At 41.2% G+C, this 14,304-nt stretch overlaps 1 protein-coding gene across 1 annotated transcript in view; it reads left to right on the forward strand.

Moving 5' to 3' along the window:
- The first annotated feature begins 7,709 nt into the window (after positions 1-7,709).
- The window catches only part of GRB14 (growth factor receptor bound protein 14), a 134,291-nt gene continuing 127,696 nt past the window's right edge, over positions 7,710-14,304 (forward strand). Inside the window, exons 1-2 of the mRNA XM_003405824.4 lie at positions 7,710-7,964; positions 9,383-9,515. Of these exons, the coding sequence (XP_003405872.1) occupies positions 7,774-7,964; positions 9,383-9,515 (324 nt within the window). The 5' untranslated portion in view covers positions 7,710-7,773. The remainder of the gene's footprint in view (positions 7,965-9,382; positions 9,516-14,304) is intronic.

Consider the following 14,304-nt stretch of genomic DNA (forward strand, 5'->3'; position numbering starts at 1 on the left):
AGAATATTATAAGAAAAATTAAAGGCAAATCTCATTCATGAACCAAAAACCAAAAACCAAACCCACTGCTGTTGAGTCGATTCCGACTTATAGCGACCCTATAGGACAGAGTAGAACTGCCCCATAGAGTTTCCAAGGAGCCCCCGGCAGATTCGAATTGCCGACCTTTTGGTTAGCAGCCTTATGGCTGCTAAGCACTACACCACCAGGGTTTCCCATTCATGAAAATAGGTGCAAAAATTATGAACACAATATCAACAAACTGATTAGAAATACATAAAATAAACTGAGTAAGGTTTATTCCATAAATGTAAGTTGAGTTTTCCTTTTTAACATATTGACATAATTCCTTACTTTAATAGAATGAAGGAGGAAAACTATACAATAAACTCAGTAGAGGCAGAAAAGCTGTAAAATAATATTCAATATCCATTTGTGATAAAAATTATTACCTAATAAGGAAAATCAGGGAACCTCTCCTCTATAATAAATGTATGACAGTATTATATTTAATGGTAAAATGTTGAAAATTATCCCTTTGGTATCTGGAGTAAGACTAGCATTCCTGCTACTGAGCTTAGATCCAACATTGTACTCAAGGTCCTAGGCAGCATGGTAAGGCCACAAAAGAACGTAAAAGGTGGGATTCCAAAACCAAATTCACTGCCCTTGAGCCGATTCTGACTCTCAGCAACCCTACCAAACAGAGTAGAACTGCTCCATAGGGTTTCCAAGGCTGTAAATCTTTATGAAACTGACTGCCACATCTTTCTCCCGCTGAGTGACTGGTGGGTTCAAGCTGCCAACCTTTTGGTTGGCAGCTGAGTGCTTTAACTACTGCACCACCAGGGCCCTTAAAAGAAAGAAACAAATAAAACTGTCATTTTTCACAAATAATATGGTTGCGTATATAAAAATATAAAAATGTTTACAGGTAAAATATTAAAATTAATATATGAAAGCAATTACGTAGCAAAAAGGTATCTGAAACAATGTTAAATTATCAAATATCTAAGAACATGTCTTGGATTAACACAGTGGCTGCAACAATGGGCTCATATGTAGCAATGATTGTAAGGATGGCATGGGACTGGGCAGGGGAGTGTTTTGTTCTGTTGTACATAGGGTCGATCTGAGTCGGAACTGACTCAATGACGCCTATCAACAAAAACAAGAAGAATATGTCTAAGAAAAGATGTGCAAAATGTCTGCGGAAAACCATAAAACATCATTGTGACAAATTAAGATACAAACAAGTGGAAGGATGTAGCAGCTGTACGGATAGGGAGTGTTATTATTTCAAAATACTACTTTTCCCCAAATGGATTAATAGATTCAATACCACCCAATCAAAACCCTAGCAGGTCTTTGTAGAACTTGAAATGCTAATTCTAAACTCAATAAAACAATCTTGAAGAAGAAGGACAAAATAAAAAGGCTTGTTCTACTGAGTATTATGAATTGTCATAAATCATAGTAATTAGGGCAATGTGATATTGGCATAAGCATCAGGAAATAAATTAATGGTCTAGAAGAGAGGGCCCAGGACAGACCCATGGATAGATGAACAATTGAATTATGACAAAGGAGGCACTGCAAAGTTGTGAGGAAAGAGTGATTCTTTCCATGAACGCTGCTAGCACAATTATCTGCTTATATGAAAAATAACTAAAACAATCTGTTTCACACAATAAGAAAATAAATAAATCCTAGGTAGATCATAGATTTAAATGTGAAAGGCAAGCCATAAATTTCTTGAACATATGAGGAAAGACTTCTAAGCAGGATTGTCTTAGTCATCCGGTGCTGCTATAATACAAATACCACAAGTGAAAGGCTTTAACAAAGGTAAGTTTATTTCCTCATAGCAAAGTAGGCTAAAAGTCTAAATTCAGGGCAGGGGAAGGCTTTCTCTCTGTCGGCGTTCCCAAGAATGTTCCCCTGGACCAGGAGCTTCACTGCGCAAGCACCCTGGGTCCAAAGGACACCCTCTGCTCCTGTCACTGCTTTCTTAGTGGGATGAGGTCCCCCTGTCTCTCTGCTGGCTTCTCTCTTTTATATCTGAAGAGATTGCCTCAAAACATGATTCAGTCTTATAGATTGAGTCCTGTCTCACTTACACACCTGCCACCCATCCTCCATCATTAACATCGTAGAGGCAGGATTTACAACGCAGGAAAATCACACAATACTGGGAACCATGGCACAGCCAAACTGATAACACATTTTTGGGGGGACAGAATTCAATCCATGACAAGAATGTAAAAAAAAAAAAAAATCATAAAAAGCTAAATTTGACTACCTTACAATTAAGAACGTCTGTTTATCAAAAGATACCATTAAGAATTTGAAAAAAGCAAGCCACAAATTGGGAGAAGATATGCATAAAATTTACCAGTTGGAATCGACTTGATGGCAACAGGTTTTTTTTTTTATAACCAGCAAAGAATTAGTAACCAGAATACAAAAAGAACTCCTAAAAAGAAAAACAATCCACCATAAAAAGGGACAGGAGACTTGAGTTGGTACTTATGGAAATTGTTCAATCTCATTAGCATTAGGGAAGATCATATTTTACAATGAGACATGCTATACATTCATCAGAAAATCTAATGCGAAAATTTGAGTAATATACTAATTTCCAATAATGTGAAGAAGTGCAGACATTTATGCATTGCCGGTGGCAGTGGAAACTGGCAGTATCTACTAGTGTTGAGAGCCAGTGAAAAAGAGGAAGATCCTCAACGAGATGGATTGACAAGGTGGCTGCAACAATGGGCTCAAACATAACAATTATGAGTTTGGTGCAGGACTTGTCAGTGTTTTGTTCTGTTGCACGTAGGGTAGCTATGAGTCGGAACTGACTCGATGGCACCTGACAACAGCAATACTAAAGTTGAACATACACATACCATGACGTCACAATGCCTCTCTAGTACATTCCTTACAGAAATGCATGCATATGTGCACCAAGAGATGCATACAAGAATGTTCCTTGCAGCATTGTTTATAATAGTAAGAAGTTGAAAACAGTCCAGATGACTATATACAGTAGAATGGGTAGATTGTGGTATTTGCATATAATAGAAGAATGAAAGAACTAAAGCTACTTAGAAAAGCTTGGGAGAATATCACAAGTACAATGTAAAGGGAACAAAGTTGAGCACAAAAGGGTGCATCGTGTCTGATTCCATTTATATAAAGGTAAAATCCAGACAAAGGAATCTATTGTGTTTAGGGATAGGTACTTAGATGGCTAAACTATCAATAAAAATAAGGACTATGAAACTCTGGATTGGCGTAGGGGTATGAGAGGTGCTTTATTTCATCACCTGACATCAGTGCGTTTGCCAGATATCTTTGTTTTTTGAACATTTTTTCTGTGTGCGTTATCTTTCCCAATATTAAGGGTTAAGAAGTTTAATTCGATAAGCAGAGGGAGGGATGAAGGAGGGCACATTTTCCATAAGGGGTGGGAAATGCTGAGATCTCTGAATGAGGAGATAGGAAAGGGAGCTGCTAATGGGCCCAAGGTGGGGCAGGGGCCAGGAAACAGCTTCCTTCTCGATTTTAGAGGCTCAAGTCAAAAGGAAATGACAGCCATTCAGAGGAGGACCCACACTTTGGCACCAAGATATCTGCCTTCTTATAGTTTCAGAAATCCTTGCCAGTTGTGGGGAAAGAAATCTTTTTAAACTTCTCCTTTGAAAGAAAAATGCCTCTGTTTTCTCTTAGGCTGTAGTAGGTCTGACAGTGTTTGGCACCTTTTATTACTGTACAGTTCTTTATTTAGAATCAATTCTTGTAAACCTCTTGGATACGAATGCTAGTTCTTTTGTTTCAAAATTGTGAATGAGCTAATTCTAATAATTCTTGGTACAGATCCTCAAGGTATTCCTGGGAGTAAATTCATTACTTAACACCAGTCTACAAGATACAACTATTTAGGTCTGCATTACTTAGAGACCCATTCTTTTTCCTTTTTTCCTCCCTGGTGACTGCAGGGTTTATAATTTTTACCCATGGGGTTAGAGGAGGAGTATAAAGCATGCACATGGATACCCCTTGGACTTTCACTAATGGGGAGAAAAGAATTTGAATGCCTGAAGAGAAGAGACACAATTGAGATATGATTCCAACCAATGAATATTCTTTCTTGAGGTTAAAAAATTACCCTGGGAAGTGGAGCAGGATACATCTTGTGGGATGGTAAATTTCCAGTGATTCTAAAGATACATGCAGTTTCCTTCTATCCTTTCTCCAATAAAAGAGAGAGCCTACTCTGTGTGTGTGTGTGTGAAACAGAGAGAGGAAGAGAGGGAGAGCGGGGGAGAGAGAGAGAGAGAGAGAGACAGACAGACAGAAAATGTGTTGTCAGGGATGGAAACGGAACCAGTTTTAGCTATTGATTCACCCTGATATTAGAATGCTCGAACGATATTATTCTTAGAGAAAACTGGCTGTTTGCAGAAGCTTTTCGGAAGAAAATAGGAATTATGATAATGATTAGAGTTTCTTTCTTTTTTTGTTTCTTTAGTTCCAGTTATTTGTAAATACATTAAAAAAAAACAAAAAAACCGAGTTGCCTTCGACTGATTCTGACTCATGGTAACCTCATGTGTATCAGAGTAGAACTGTGCTCCATAGGGTTGTCAATGGCTGATTTTCAGAAGTAGATCACCTGGCGTTTCTTCCACGGTGTTTCTGGGTGGATTTGAGCCTCCAACTTGTGGTTACCAACAGAGTTTGCACCACCCAGAGACCTCATTTTTATTTTGCTGGAATGACCTCAATATATCCGTGTAGTTTTACATGGAAAAGCTCAATACCATCAGTTAGAACAAGGCCAGGGGCCTACTGTGGATCGGATCATCAATTACTCATATGCAAGTTCAAGTTGAAACTGAAGAAAATTAGAACAAATCCACAAGAGCCAAAGTACGACCTACAGTATATCCCACCTGAATTTAGAGACCATCTTAAGAACAGATTTGACCTGCTGAACACTAATGACCAAAGACCAGACAAGCTGTGGAATGACATCAACGACATCATACATGAAGAAAATAAGAGGTCATTAAAAAGACAGGAGAGAAAAAAAAGACCTAAATACATGTCAGAAAAGACTCTGAAACTTGCTCTTGAATGTTGAGTAGCTAAAGCAAAAGGAAAAAAAATGATGAAGTAAAAGAGCTGAACAGAAGATTTCAAAGGGTGGCTCGAGAAAACAAAGTATTATGATGACATGTGCAAAGACCTGGAGATAGAAAACCAAAACGGAAGAACACGCTCTGCATTTCTTAAGCTGAAAGAACTAAAGAAAAAATTCAAGCCTTGAGTTGCAATACTGAAGGATTCTATGGGGAAAATACTAAACGACCCAGGAAGCATCAAAAGAAGCTGGAAGGAATACACAGAGGCACTATACCAAAGAATTGGTCAACGTTCAACATTTCAGGAAGTAACACGATTAGGAACTGATGATACTGAAGGAAGAAGTCCAAGCTGCACTGAAGGCACTGGCAAAAAACAAGGCTTTGGAAATTGACAGAACACCAATCGAGATGTTTCAACAAACAGATGCAGCACTTCACTCATCTATGCCAAGAAATTTGGAAGACAGCTACCTGGCCAACCGACTAGAAGAGATCCATATTTACACCTATTTCCAAGAAAGGCAGTCCAATTGAATTTGGAAATTATCAAACAATATCATTAATATCACACACAAAAAAATCACAAGCAACCAATATTTTGCTGAAGATCATTCAAAAAAGGCTGCTGCAGTATATCAACGGGGAACTGCCAGAAATTCAGGCTGGATTCAGAAGAGGACGCCTTTGAATTATGGCGTTGATGAAGAATACTGAATATAACATGGACTGCCAAAAGAATGAACAAATCCGTCTTGGAAGAAGTACAATCAGAATGCTCCTTAGAAGCAAGGATGGTGAGACTATGTCTCACATACTTTGGACATGTTATCAGAACGGATCAGTCCCTGGAGAAGGACATCATGCTCCGTAAAAGTAGAGGGTCAGAGAAAAAGGGGAAGACTCTCAACGAGATGGACTGACACAGTGGCTGCAACAATTGGCTTAAGCGCAGCAACTTTTGTGAGCATGTTGCAGGACCAGGGAATGTTTCGTTCTGTTGTGCATAGGATTGGTACTCAGAATCGACTGTACTGCACCTAACAACAGCTTTTACACTATTTAAAATTCACACATAGAATCCTGGCCATAAATCAGGGAATTGGAGATGAGTGACATCTTCGCCTGGCACACAGTGTCAGTAAGTGTTAGCTAACAGCATTATCCACCACCTTGGCAGCTCGAGTCCACCAGTTGCTCCTTGGAAACCCTATGGGGCACTTCTACTCTGTCCTATAGGGTTATTGAGTTGTAATCCACTGGATGGCAATGGGCTGGTGTGGGTTTAGGCATTAGCAGTGTTTGGTGCCATGGTGGGAGGATGCAATAATATGGTGGGGGTGGGGAGTTGCAGGTTTCTTCAGGAGGCAGTTGTTTGCCTTTCCCTTGGCAGAGATTGTGGAGGTTAAGAAAACCTGGTGAAGCAGATGCCAGGGACATATGTTACCTAATTTGGTCAAAGAACAAAGAGCGTGATTAACATTTGGAAATTCTCAACTGCCCACTGGGATGGGGGCACTGACTGGAAGAGCAGAAACAGAGTATCATTTTGAATTTCAGAGCAGGTAGTATTACTGCCTCTTAACGGAACAGCATAGTGGAATCTTGGCTGTACCAGTTACTAGTGCTGTGTGGTGTAAGGTACTCCATGGCTTTGAGTCGGTTTCCTGATCTGTAAAATAATCTAATTTATAAGGTAAAAAAGGTAAACGTCTAATTTATAGGGCTATTGTGAGGGTGGAATAGAACAGAGTAGGAAGATGAAAATTAAAGTAAAAACTAATAATTTTCCTAATTCCAAAGACACTCCCAGGTTTTACTCATGCTTTACCAAGAATTCTCAAAACCTCAGTACAGTGTTCTAAAATGATTGTACTCTCTGCTCCCTCCCCGCCCCCATTTTGGCTACGGAGTGGATGGAAAGAAGAAGCACGTGTGGGGAGGACGGGGGCAAATTTAGTCCCCAGGACCCCTGGCCTCCTGGTACAGTGGGGCCTGTCATGGCGGCCCAGCGAAATCTTAGGTGATTTCAGATAGCAGAGCTGGAAGAATGGAAGGGTCTGGGGGTCGGCGTGGCCCAGACCCCTGCCCTGCTTGCGGTCTGCAAAGCAAGCTCAAAGGGAGCACAGGCTCAGCTTAGCTTGATCCCCGGCTCCAGCTGCACGGGGCTCGTCCTGACTTTGGGCTCAGCCGGGTGCTCCGGCGCCCACCTGGGGAGGCGGCGACCCGGTCTCCGGGGTCGGCAGCTGGAGGCCCCGGCGCGGGCCCCTCGGGACCGACGCCAGTCAGCCACGCGCCCCGGGCCACGCGCGGGGCCGGCCGGACGCTCGCGCACTCTCCTCCTCACCCCCTCCGCGCCTCGCCCGGCCGCCGGCGGCCCCCACCCACCGGCCGCTCCTCCCCTCTCCCCACCCTCCTCCTCCGCCCCCTCCCCTCCCCCGCCGCCTCGCAGACTGTTCGGCCGCGCGTCTGAGCCGCCCGGGCCTGGAGCGCCCGCGGCGAGGCCACCGCACCTGCCGAGCGCTCTGGCTGCCTGAGCTGCACCTCACTGCCCGCCGCTCGACTCCCTTCTCCCCCGCGCCGGGTCTCCCATGAGGTCCGAGCCCCTCAGCCGGCGACAATGACTACTTCCCTGCAAGATGGGCAGAGCGCCGCGGGCAGGGCGGCTGCTCAGGATTCGCCGCTGGCGGTCCAGGTGTGCGGCGCTGGCCAGGGGAGGGGCGACGCCCGCGACCTGGCGCCAGCCCCGTGGTTGCATGCGCGGGCTCTCCTGCCCCCTCCGGATGGGACCCGCGGCTGTGCTGCAGACAGGTAGGCAGCCCTCCGAGGGCGCGGGGGAGTGTCCTGGGTTGGCAGCCGGCAAAGGGGTAGGAGGCGGTCCTAGGGGGTGAGCCATGTGCACAGTGCTGGGCCAAGTTTGTGAAAGTGTCTGAAGACAATTCCCTTTGAGCTGGCTCCTGCCAGATCAGCAGGACATTGCGATCTCACAGCGCCTTATAAATAGCATCACCGTTTCATTGAGAGCTCTTGGTCTCTCTTGCTTCTGCCTATCGGTGTGAATTAGGAGGCCAAGCTCCGGGTTGACTACCCCCTTTCCTTCTTCGTAGCCCTGAATTTTTTTTTAAAATTCTTTTTATTTTGTATTTTTTAAATAAAAATCGTAGCATGAATGGGTTCACCTCCCACATAGAATCTTACAGCGACCTAGGGGAAGCAAAACGCTGGATTGACATTTGAGCAGCCTTGCTGTTCAGCAGCAAAGAATAGAGGCTTTAAAAGGTTTTCCCAATCTCCACAGCACTAAGTGCCTTTAGAGATCACAGTTTTGCACATACTTTAGGAAAGAAAAAAGACTTCAACAATTCAAAAATCTGCAGTCCTTTATATTCATAATTTAAATGGAACTTTTTTACCCCATATTTTCAAAGTGCTCCAACTTCACTAAAGTTAAAAGTACTCTCCAGTGGACTAGAGTACATTTATACTAGCAAGTTCTATTAGCTTACCTCCTCAAAAACACTACCTTGCTGTTTAGTACCTACAACCAAACCAAACCCAGTGCTGTCAAGTCGATTCCAACTCATAGCGACCCTATAGGACAGAGTAGAACTAACTGCCCCATAGAGTTTCCAAGGAGCGCCTGGTGGATTCGAGCTGCCGACCCTTTGGTTAGCAGCCTTAGCACTTAACCACTACGCCACCAGGGTTTCCTTAATACCTATAAGCACTTGAAAAATCAACAGACTGTGTGTGGGCAACATTGTGAATGAAATTTGAAGTGAGATGAACCATAGCTATAAATAAATCATAACTTCCAAAAGTGATTAATAAAATATCAGAGGAAAGAATTCACTAAATGAAACTTAAAGACTGTTGTCATGGCTGCATAGCAGTATTCCTCAGAATGATTTGTTTGCATTTATAATTGCACAGTTAATGTGTTTACAATTTAGGAAAATTATTGAATGTACTGGAAATGGAGCTTCCATATCTGGTGATTTTTTTTTTTAAAGGCAAAAAAAAAAAAGATAGCAATACTATAGAAGATTTTTTGTATCAATTAGCATATTTTAATTCGACCCAAAGAAAGTACTTTGCAGACCTTTTCTGTATAGTTTATATAACATTAGCGCTATACATGTTGGCCTTAACACACTTTTTAATCCTGACAGTGATTATATTTTACATTCTGTTTTATGTAAATTACATCCTATGTTCTCTTGGTGTAGGAGAAAAAAGAAAGAACTTGATGTTCTGGAAATGCCATCTATTCCAAACCCTTTTCCTGAGCTGTGCTGTTCTCCATTTACATCTGTTTTGTCAGCAGGCCTGTTTCCCAAAGTAAATTCAAGGAAAAAACAGGTACGCATTTTGAAATTTTCTCATTCAAAAATCTTAGGAGTGTTAAAATCATACAGTCTTTAACAGTATTCACAAAGGATTAGTATGGCTTATGTTAAATCACTGTGTTGACTAGGACAGTTCTTTGGTGTTATTTTCCTCGATTTTCACATCCGTGTAATAAAACTTGCCGTTGAGTTGATTCCGACTCATAGTACAGAGTAGAGGACAGAGTAGAACCACTCCATGGGCTTTCCAAGGAGTGGCTGGTGGATTCCAACTGTTGACCTTTTGGTTAGCGGCCATAGCTCTTAACCACTGAGCCACCACGGCAGTGTTAAAATTTAACTTTTAGGATTCGGGGATGGGTTAAAAGAGAGAATATATATAAAATGGAATGCCTGGGAATTATTATTATTCACAGGGTAGGTGGGAGCATTATACATGATAAGAGACCACCAATTTTTAATTCAGCAATTGAAGAGGGGGTGGTGTTAGCGGGTGAGAAGGAGATTGGCTGATTCCTTTAATACCTTCACGTTAGGGTATCCACAGAAACAAAAACCAATAGATACACATAGAATAAAAGGAGAAAGAGAGAGAAAAAGATTGAAATTTATTTTAAGGAATTGGCTCATATGGTTGTGGGGGCTGGCAAATTCAAAATCCATAGGCCAGGCAACAGGCTGGATATTCTAGAAGTCTCTTGTCTGTAATTGGAGACCAGATGGTGGGCTGGAAACTCTGTCAGGATATTTATGTTAACAGTCTTGAGGCAGAATTTCTTCTCTAGGAAACCTCGGTTTTTGCTCTTAAGGCCTTCGACTGATTGGATGAGGCCCATTCACATTATCATGGGTAATCTCCTTTACTTAGAGTCAACTGCTCATAAATATTAATTATCTCAATAAAATACCTGCCCGGCAGCATCTAGATTAGTGTTCGACCAAACAGCTGGACACCATAGCCTATCTATGTTGACACATAAAATCAACGATCCTAATCTTCGTTAATCTTTGACATTCTCAACCTAAGCCAACCTCACTTACTAAAGGAAAGTGATATAGTGAATCTGTAGCAATAAGTAATTGGAGTTTAGGACTGGGCATGTCTCCTTTATTTCAGTGAATTCCTCAGTTTGGAGATTTCTGACTACAAGAAAGCAAATGACTTGTAAATGATAGAAGATGGGCTTTATTTTTATGATTTCAGGTTTCTAGTTTGGACACTGACTTAACCAATTTAGATTTCTAAGGAAAAAAGGACCAAACAACTATGAGGAGCTCCATCATAATTATATATTTTGAGGAAAAAAAAAAAGTGTATCCTAGAATGATCCATGTCTCAGTACGTGTTTTCTCAGTTTTGAGCTAGCAAAACAAAGAGGGACTTCACTAGGCATATGCACCTTGTTGTTATCGAAGCAATGAATTTAAACAGCCAGATGCCTGTAGTGAGAAGGGGGTGATGAACACAGTGGAAAGACAGTGGATCATCTCCCTCTCCTTTACATCTATTGTTCTGTTTCTTTTTTCCGCAGCCTTACTACCTTCCTTGTGTGAGTTCATAGATGTGTGTTTATATTTTTAGAAATGAAGGAAATGCCCTAGGGAAAAATGAGTTCTTGATAATAAGCAATAATAGAGGCAGTAGGGAAGCATCACGTGGAATGTTGTGTTTTGAGGGAAATCTAATGTAGCAAGGTGTATAGACTATTTTGGGGGGATGTTGGTTGAAGTCTAATTGATGCATGTGTTTTTGGATAAGGGTTGGAGAAAGGAGGAGTAAATATCCCAAGAACAGAGGTATGTTCTGCATCAGAGTCTGCAGTGGTGGAGGCAAGCCCTTAAATGGGTGGGACTATGATTTTGGATAGAGGTGTGGACAATGGGGAGATTTGCTCGAGAGCTTTGTTATCAGGGTGAGGTTAAGAGTTAGATCCCAAGGACCAATCAGCCCGGGTAAAACATCCAAGCTCTTTGAGAGTTTGACTCTGAGTTAGGGTATGAGATGGGAATAGAATGATAGATTTGACTGTGTGCAGTGGTGTTGGAGAAAATCAGTTCTCGATTGTCCATGTGACCCAGAATAGGCAAAGGAAATGTCAGATAAGGACACAATAGTTATTTGGGGAATTTAATAGATTATTCCATGTTTATGAAGGGCCTGCTGTGTTCCTTGCACCATCCTAGGTGCTGAGGCATTGAGCTAACCAAAGATGCCATCTGAGGGGTTTTTACCCAAAGCAGGGCTTTGATTTGGGTTGGGTTGGGGGAAAATGATGGAGGGGGAAAGAAGAGTAGGAGGAGAGAGGTCTAGGCTGACTCTCACTTTAATTTGGTGAATGGACACTGTGACAATGTCATGTCCAAGTGACTTTTCATGGGGCAGAGCTTGTTTTGAGACGAGACAGAGAATAGGTGTTGGTATGCACGTGTCAGTAGAGGAAGAAAATAGAGAAAGAGAGTGGATGAGGTGTCAGGGTAAGGCAGGGTAACTTCTAAGGGTAGAGAATCTTCTTAGAGTAACACATCTTATCTTGGGGAGTGGCAACATGTCTTCAGGTCATGTTAAGCAAATGGGTAAAATGGGAAAAGCATGATATTATTGCCTCCGAACAGGTCTCCTGCTCTGGCCTCGTGTCCTGGTTCCACAGTGACCTTCTCAAGAGAGCGGTGCTCCCACACAGCCAGCCCCACTGTTCCATGAGCGGCAAGCTCTGTCTTGCCTCCTGGGGACCAATCCTGGAGGAGTGTTTCTAACCTTAGAAGGCCTGTTCCTGCTGAATCCTTCCTTGGCCTAAGGGCTGGAGTCTCTATGAAGAGAAGGGTGTTCCAAAGTTGGAGAGGAGGAAGTTTTAAAATTCTTTTATGTTTCCTTTAACCCGCACCTTGAGATTCCATTGAGAACTGATCCTTTTGTTCTTACTCCTTTGTACATACACATTCGCTTCTTTGGGCCCAGTGAGGCTTTGATAATTGACAACTCTGTCAGTAATTTCCCCAAGCCTAGTATCTTTTTGATACAGATTATCTTCTTAAAAGATGGTATTTCTGGCCAAATTATCCTGGCCTTCAGCTGAGATGACTGTATGTAATGGGTTCTACTGAATATTACTTAAGGTTAAAACATTATAGGAGAAGATGTCTCTTTTCTTCATATTCTCGCTTTCATTTTTGTTCGTATATCCATTCCATTCGTTTTAGCAATTCTTTCTTTGCTCTAGAAAAAGTGAGGAATGGCATTTGTTATTTACAAGTAAGTTACCAGAAAGTTTGAAAGACTGCTGACTAGAAATGCTAAATTTCACCTGGCCTTTTAAAACCACAGTCAAAAATAATTTTATAGGCCATAAATATTTTTTTACAATTGGAGATGGCTACATAATGCATGAGTGGTAAAGTGCATTGAAGCCACAAATAGGATATGCTTTAGCTCTTTTGGTAAATAAAATGCCCAAGCATACAATACCGTAGGCTTTCAGTATTTTTATTTTAAAATAAGAGCTAGAGTGAGATAGAAACTAGATTCTTTTCTCTCAATTCTTCTTTTTATAATGCTGGCCAGATCTATTTTTCAGAAATAGCTCTTTGTGTTTACCAATAAAGCAGATTTAAAGTATACCTTTCTTCGTATAGATGGTTCAGAAAAGTTACTTATAATTTCAGTTTTGTATTTCAAGTGACTTACCTTGAATTTAATGAATCTTGATTCTTTTTTTTTTTTTTTCTAATTTCTGATTCAAATTAATCAGGAAATAATTTCTTAGCAATGAACTGTGAAAACCTGTTATTTGAAGAATGGATAAGAGTAAGAGACCTTTATCCATTGTGGCAGATTTAGTTCTTATATCAAGCTCATCTACCCGTAGGTAATTTTTGTGCTTGGCAAACGCTTGTGCAGTAAATGCTTCCCAAGACTATGTAGTATATCTAATTCAGAATAAACTCTCTGAAGGTTTTAAAAATAAAGAACTTACGAAGAACTGGGCATTGTGGAATGTTTGAGCTACAAGAGATCTCTGAGATCATGTAGTCTAATAGTCTTCTTTTACAGATGAGTAAATTGAGTTTAGGAGTCTCTGGGTAGCATGAACAGTGAAATACTCAGCTACCAACCCAAAGGCTAGTGATTTGAACTTACCAAGAGGTGCCTTGTAAGAAAGGCTTGGTAATCTGCTTTGAGAGGCCATAGCCATGAAAACCCTGTGGAGCAGTTCTACTCTGCAACTCATGGGGTTGCCATGAGTGGAATTAATTGCACAGCAACTGGTTTGGTTTTGATTTTGGTTAAATTTGGTCAAAGAAATGCTATGTGGCTGACGGAAAGGTACAATTTCAAAAGAAACTGAGAACCATGAGAGTAGTACAGGTAGTAAACTTACGTTAGTGTTGTTAGTTACAACTCTGCCTGTAATACAGGAAGAGCAGGGTGACATTTGTTAATGTTCATCTCAGGACCTGGAGTTTCTTATTCTTTTTCCTTCCTCAGATATAACTGTCACTTCGTGTTTTTTCTTCTAGTTTTCTTCTCCTAAAATTGATATGGAAATATGTTAAATAATTCGTTATAACATTCAGTAGGATTTATTTGTATTATTAATGACTAGTTTTTATATATAGTTTACAGCCCATAGGATGTTGTTATCTCACACCACCACCAGGAAGTGGGTCTGCCATCCCCATTTTAAGTTTTGAAAAAGGAAATGCAAAACTGGACGTGATTTTCCAGTGGTTCCACAGTTTAAATAAAGGGAGATCTAAGAGAATATCTTGTTTGAATAGGCTTTGCCCTTAACTATGCTGTTCCT

The sequence above is a fragment of the Loxodonta africana genome, chromosome 6 (assembly GCF_030014295.1).
Source record: "Loxodonta africana isolate mLoxAfr1 chromosome 6, mLoxAfr1.hap2, whole genome shotgun sequence".
NCBI classification, from domain to species: Eukaryota; Metazoa; Chordata; class Mammalia; order Proboscidea; family Elephantidae; genus Loxodonta; species Loxodonta africana.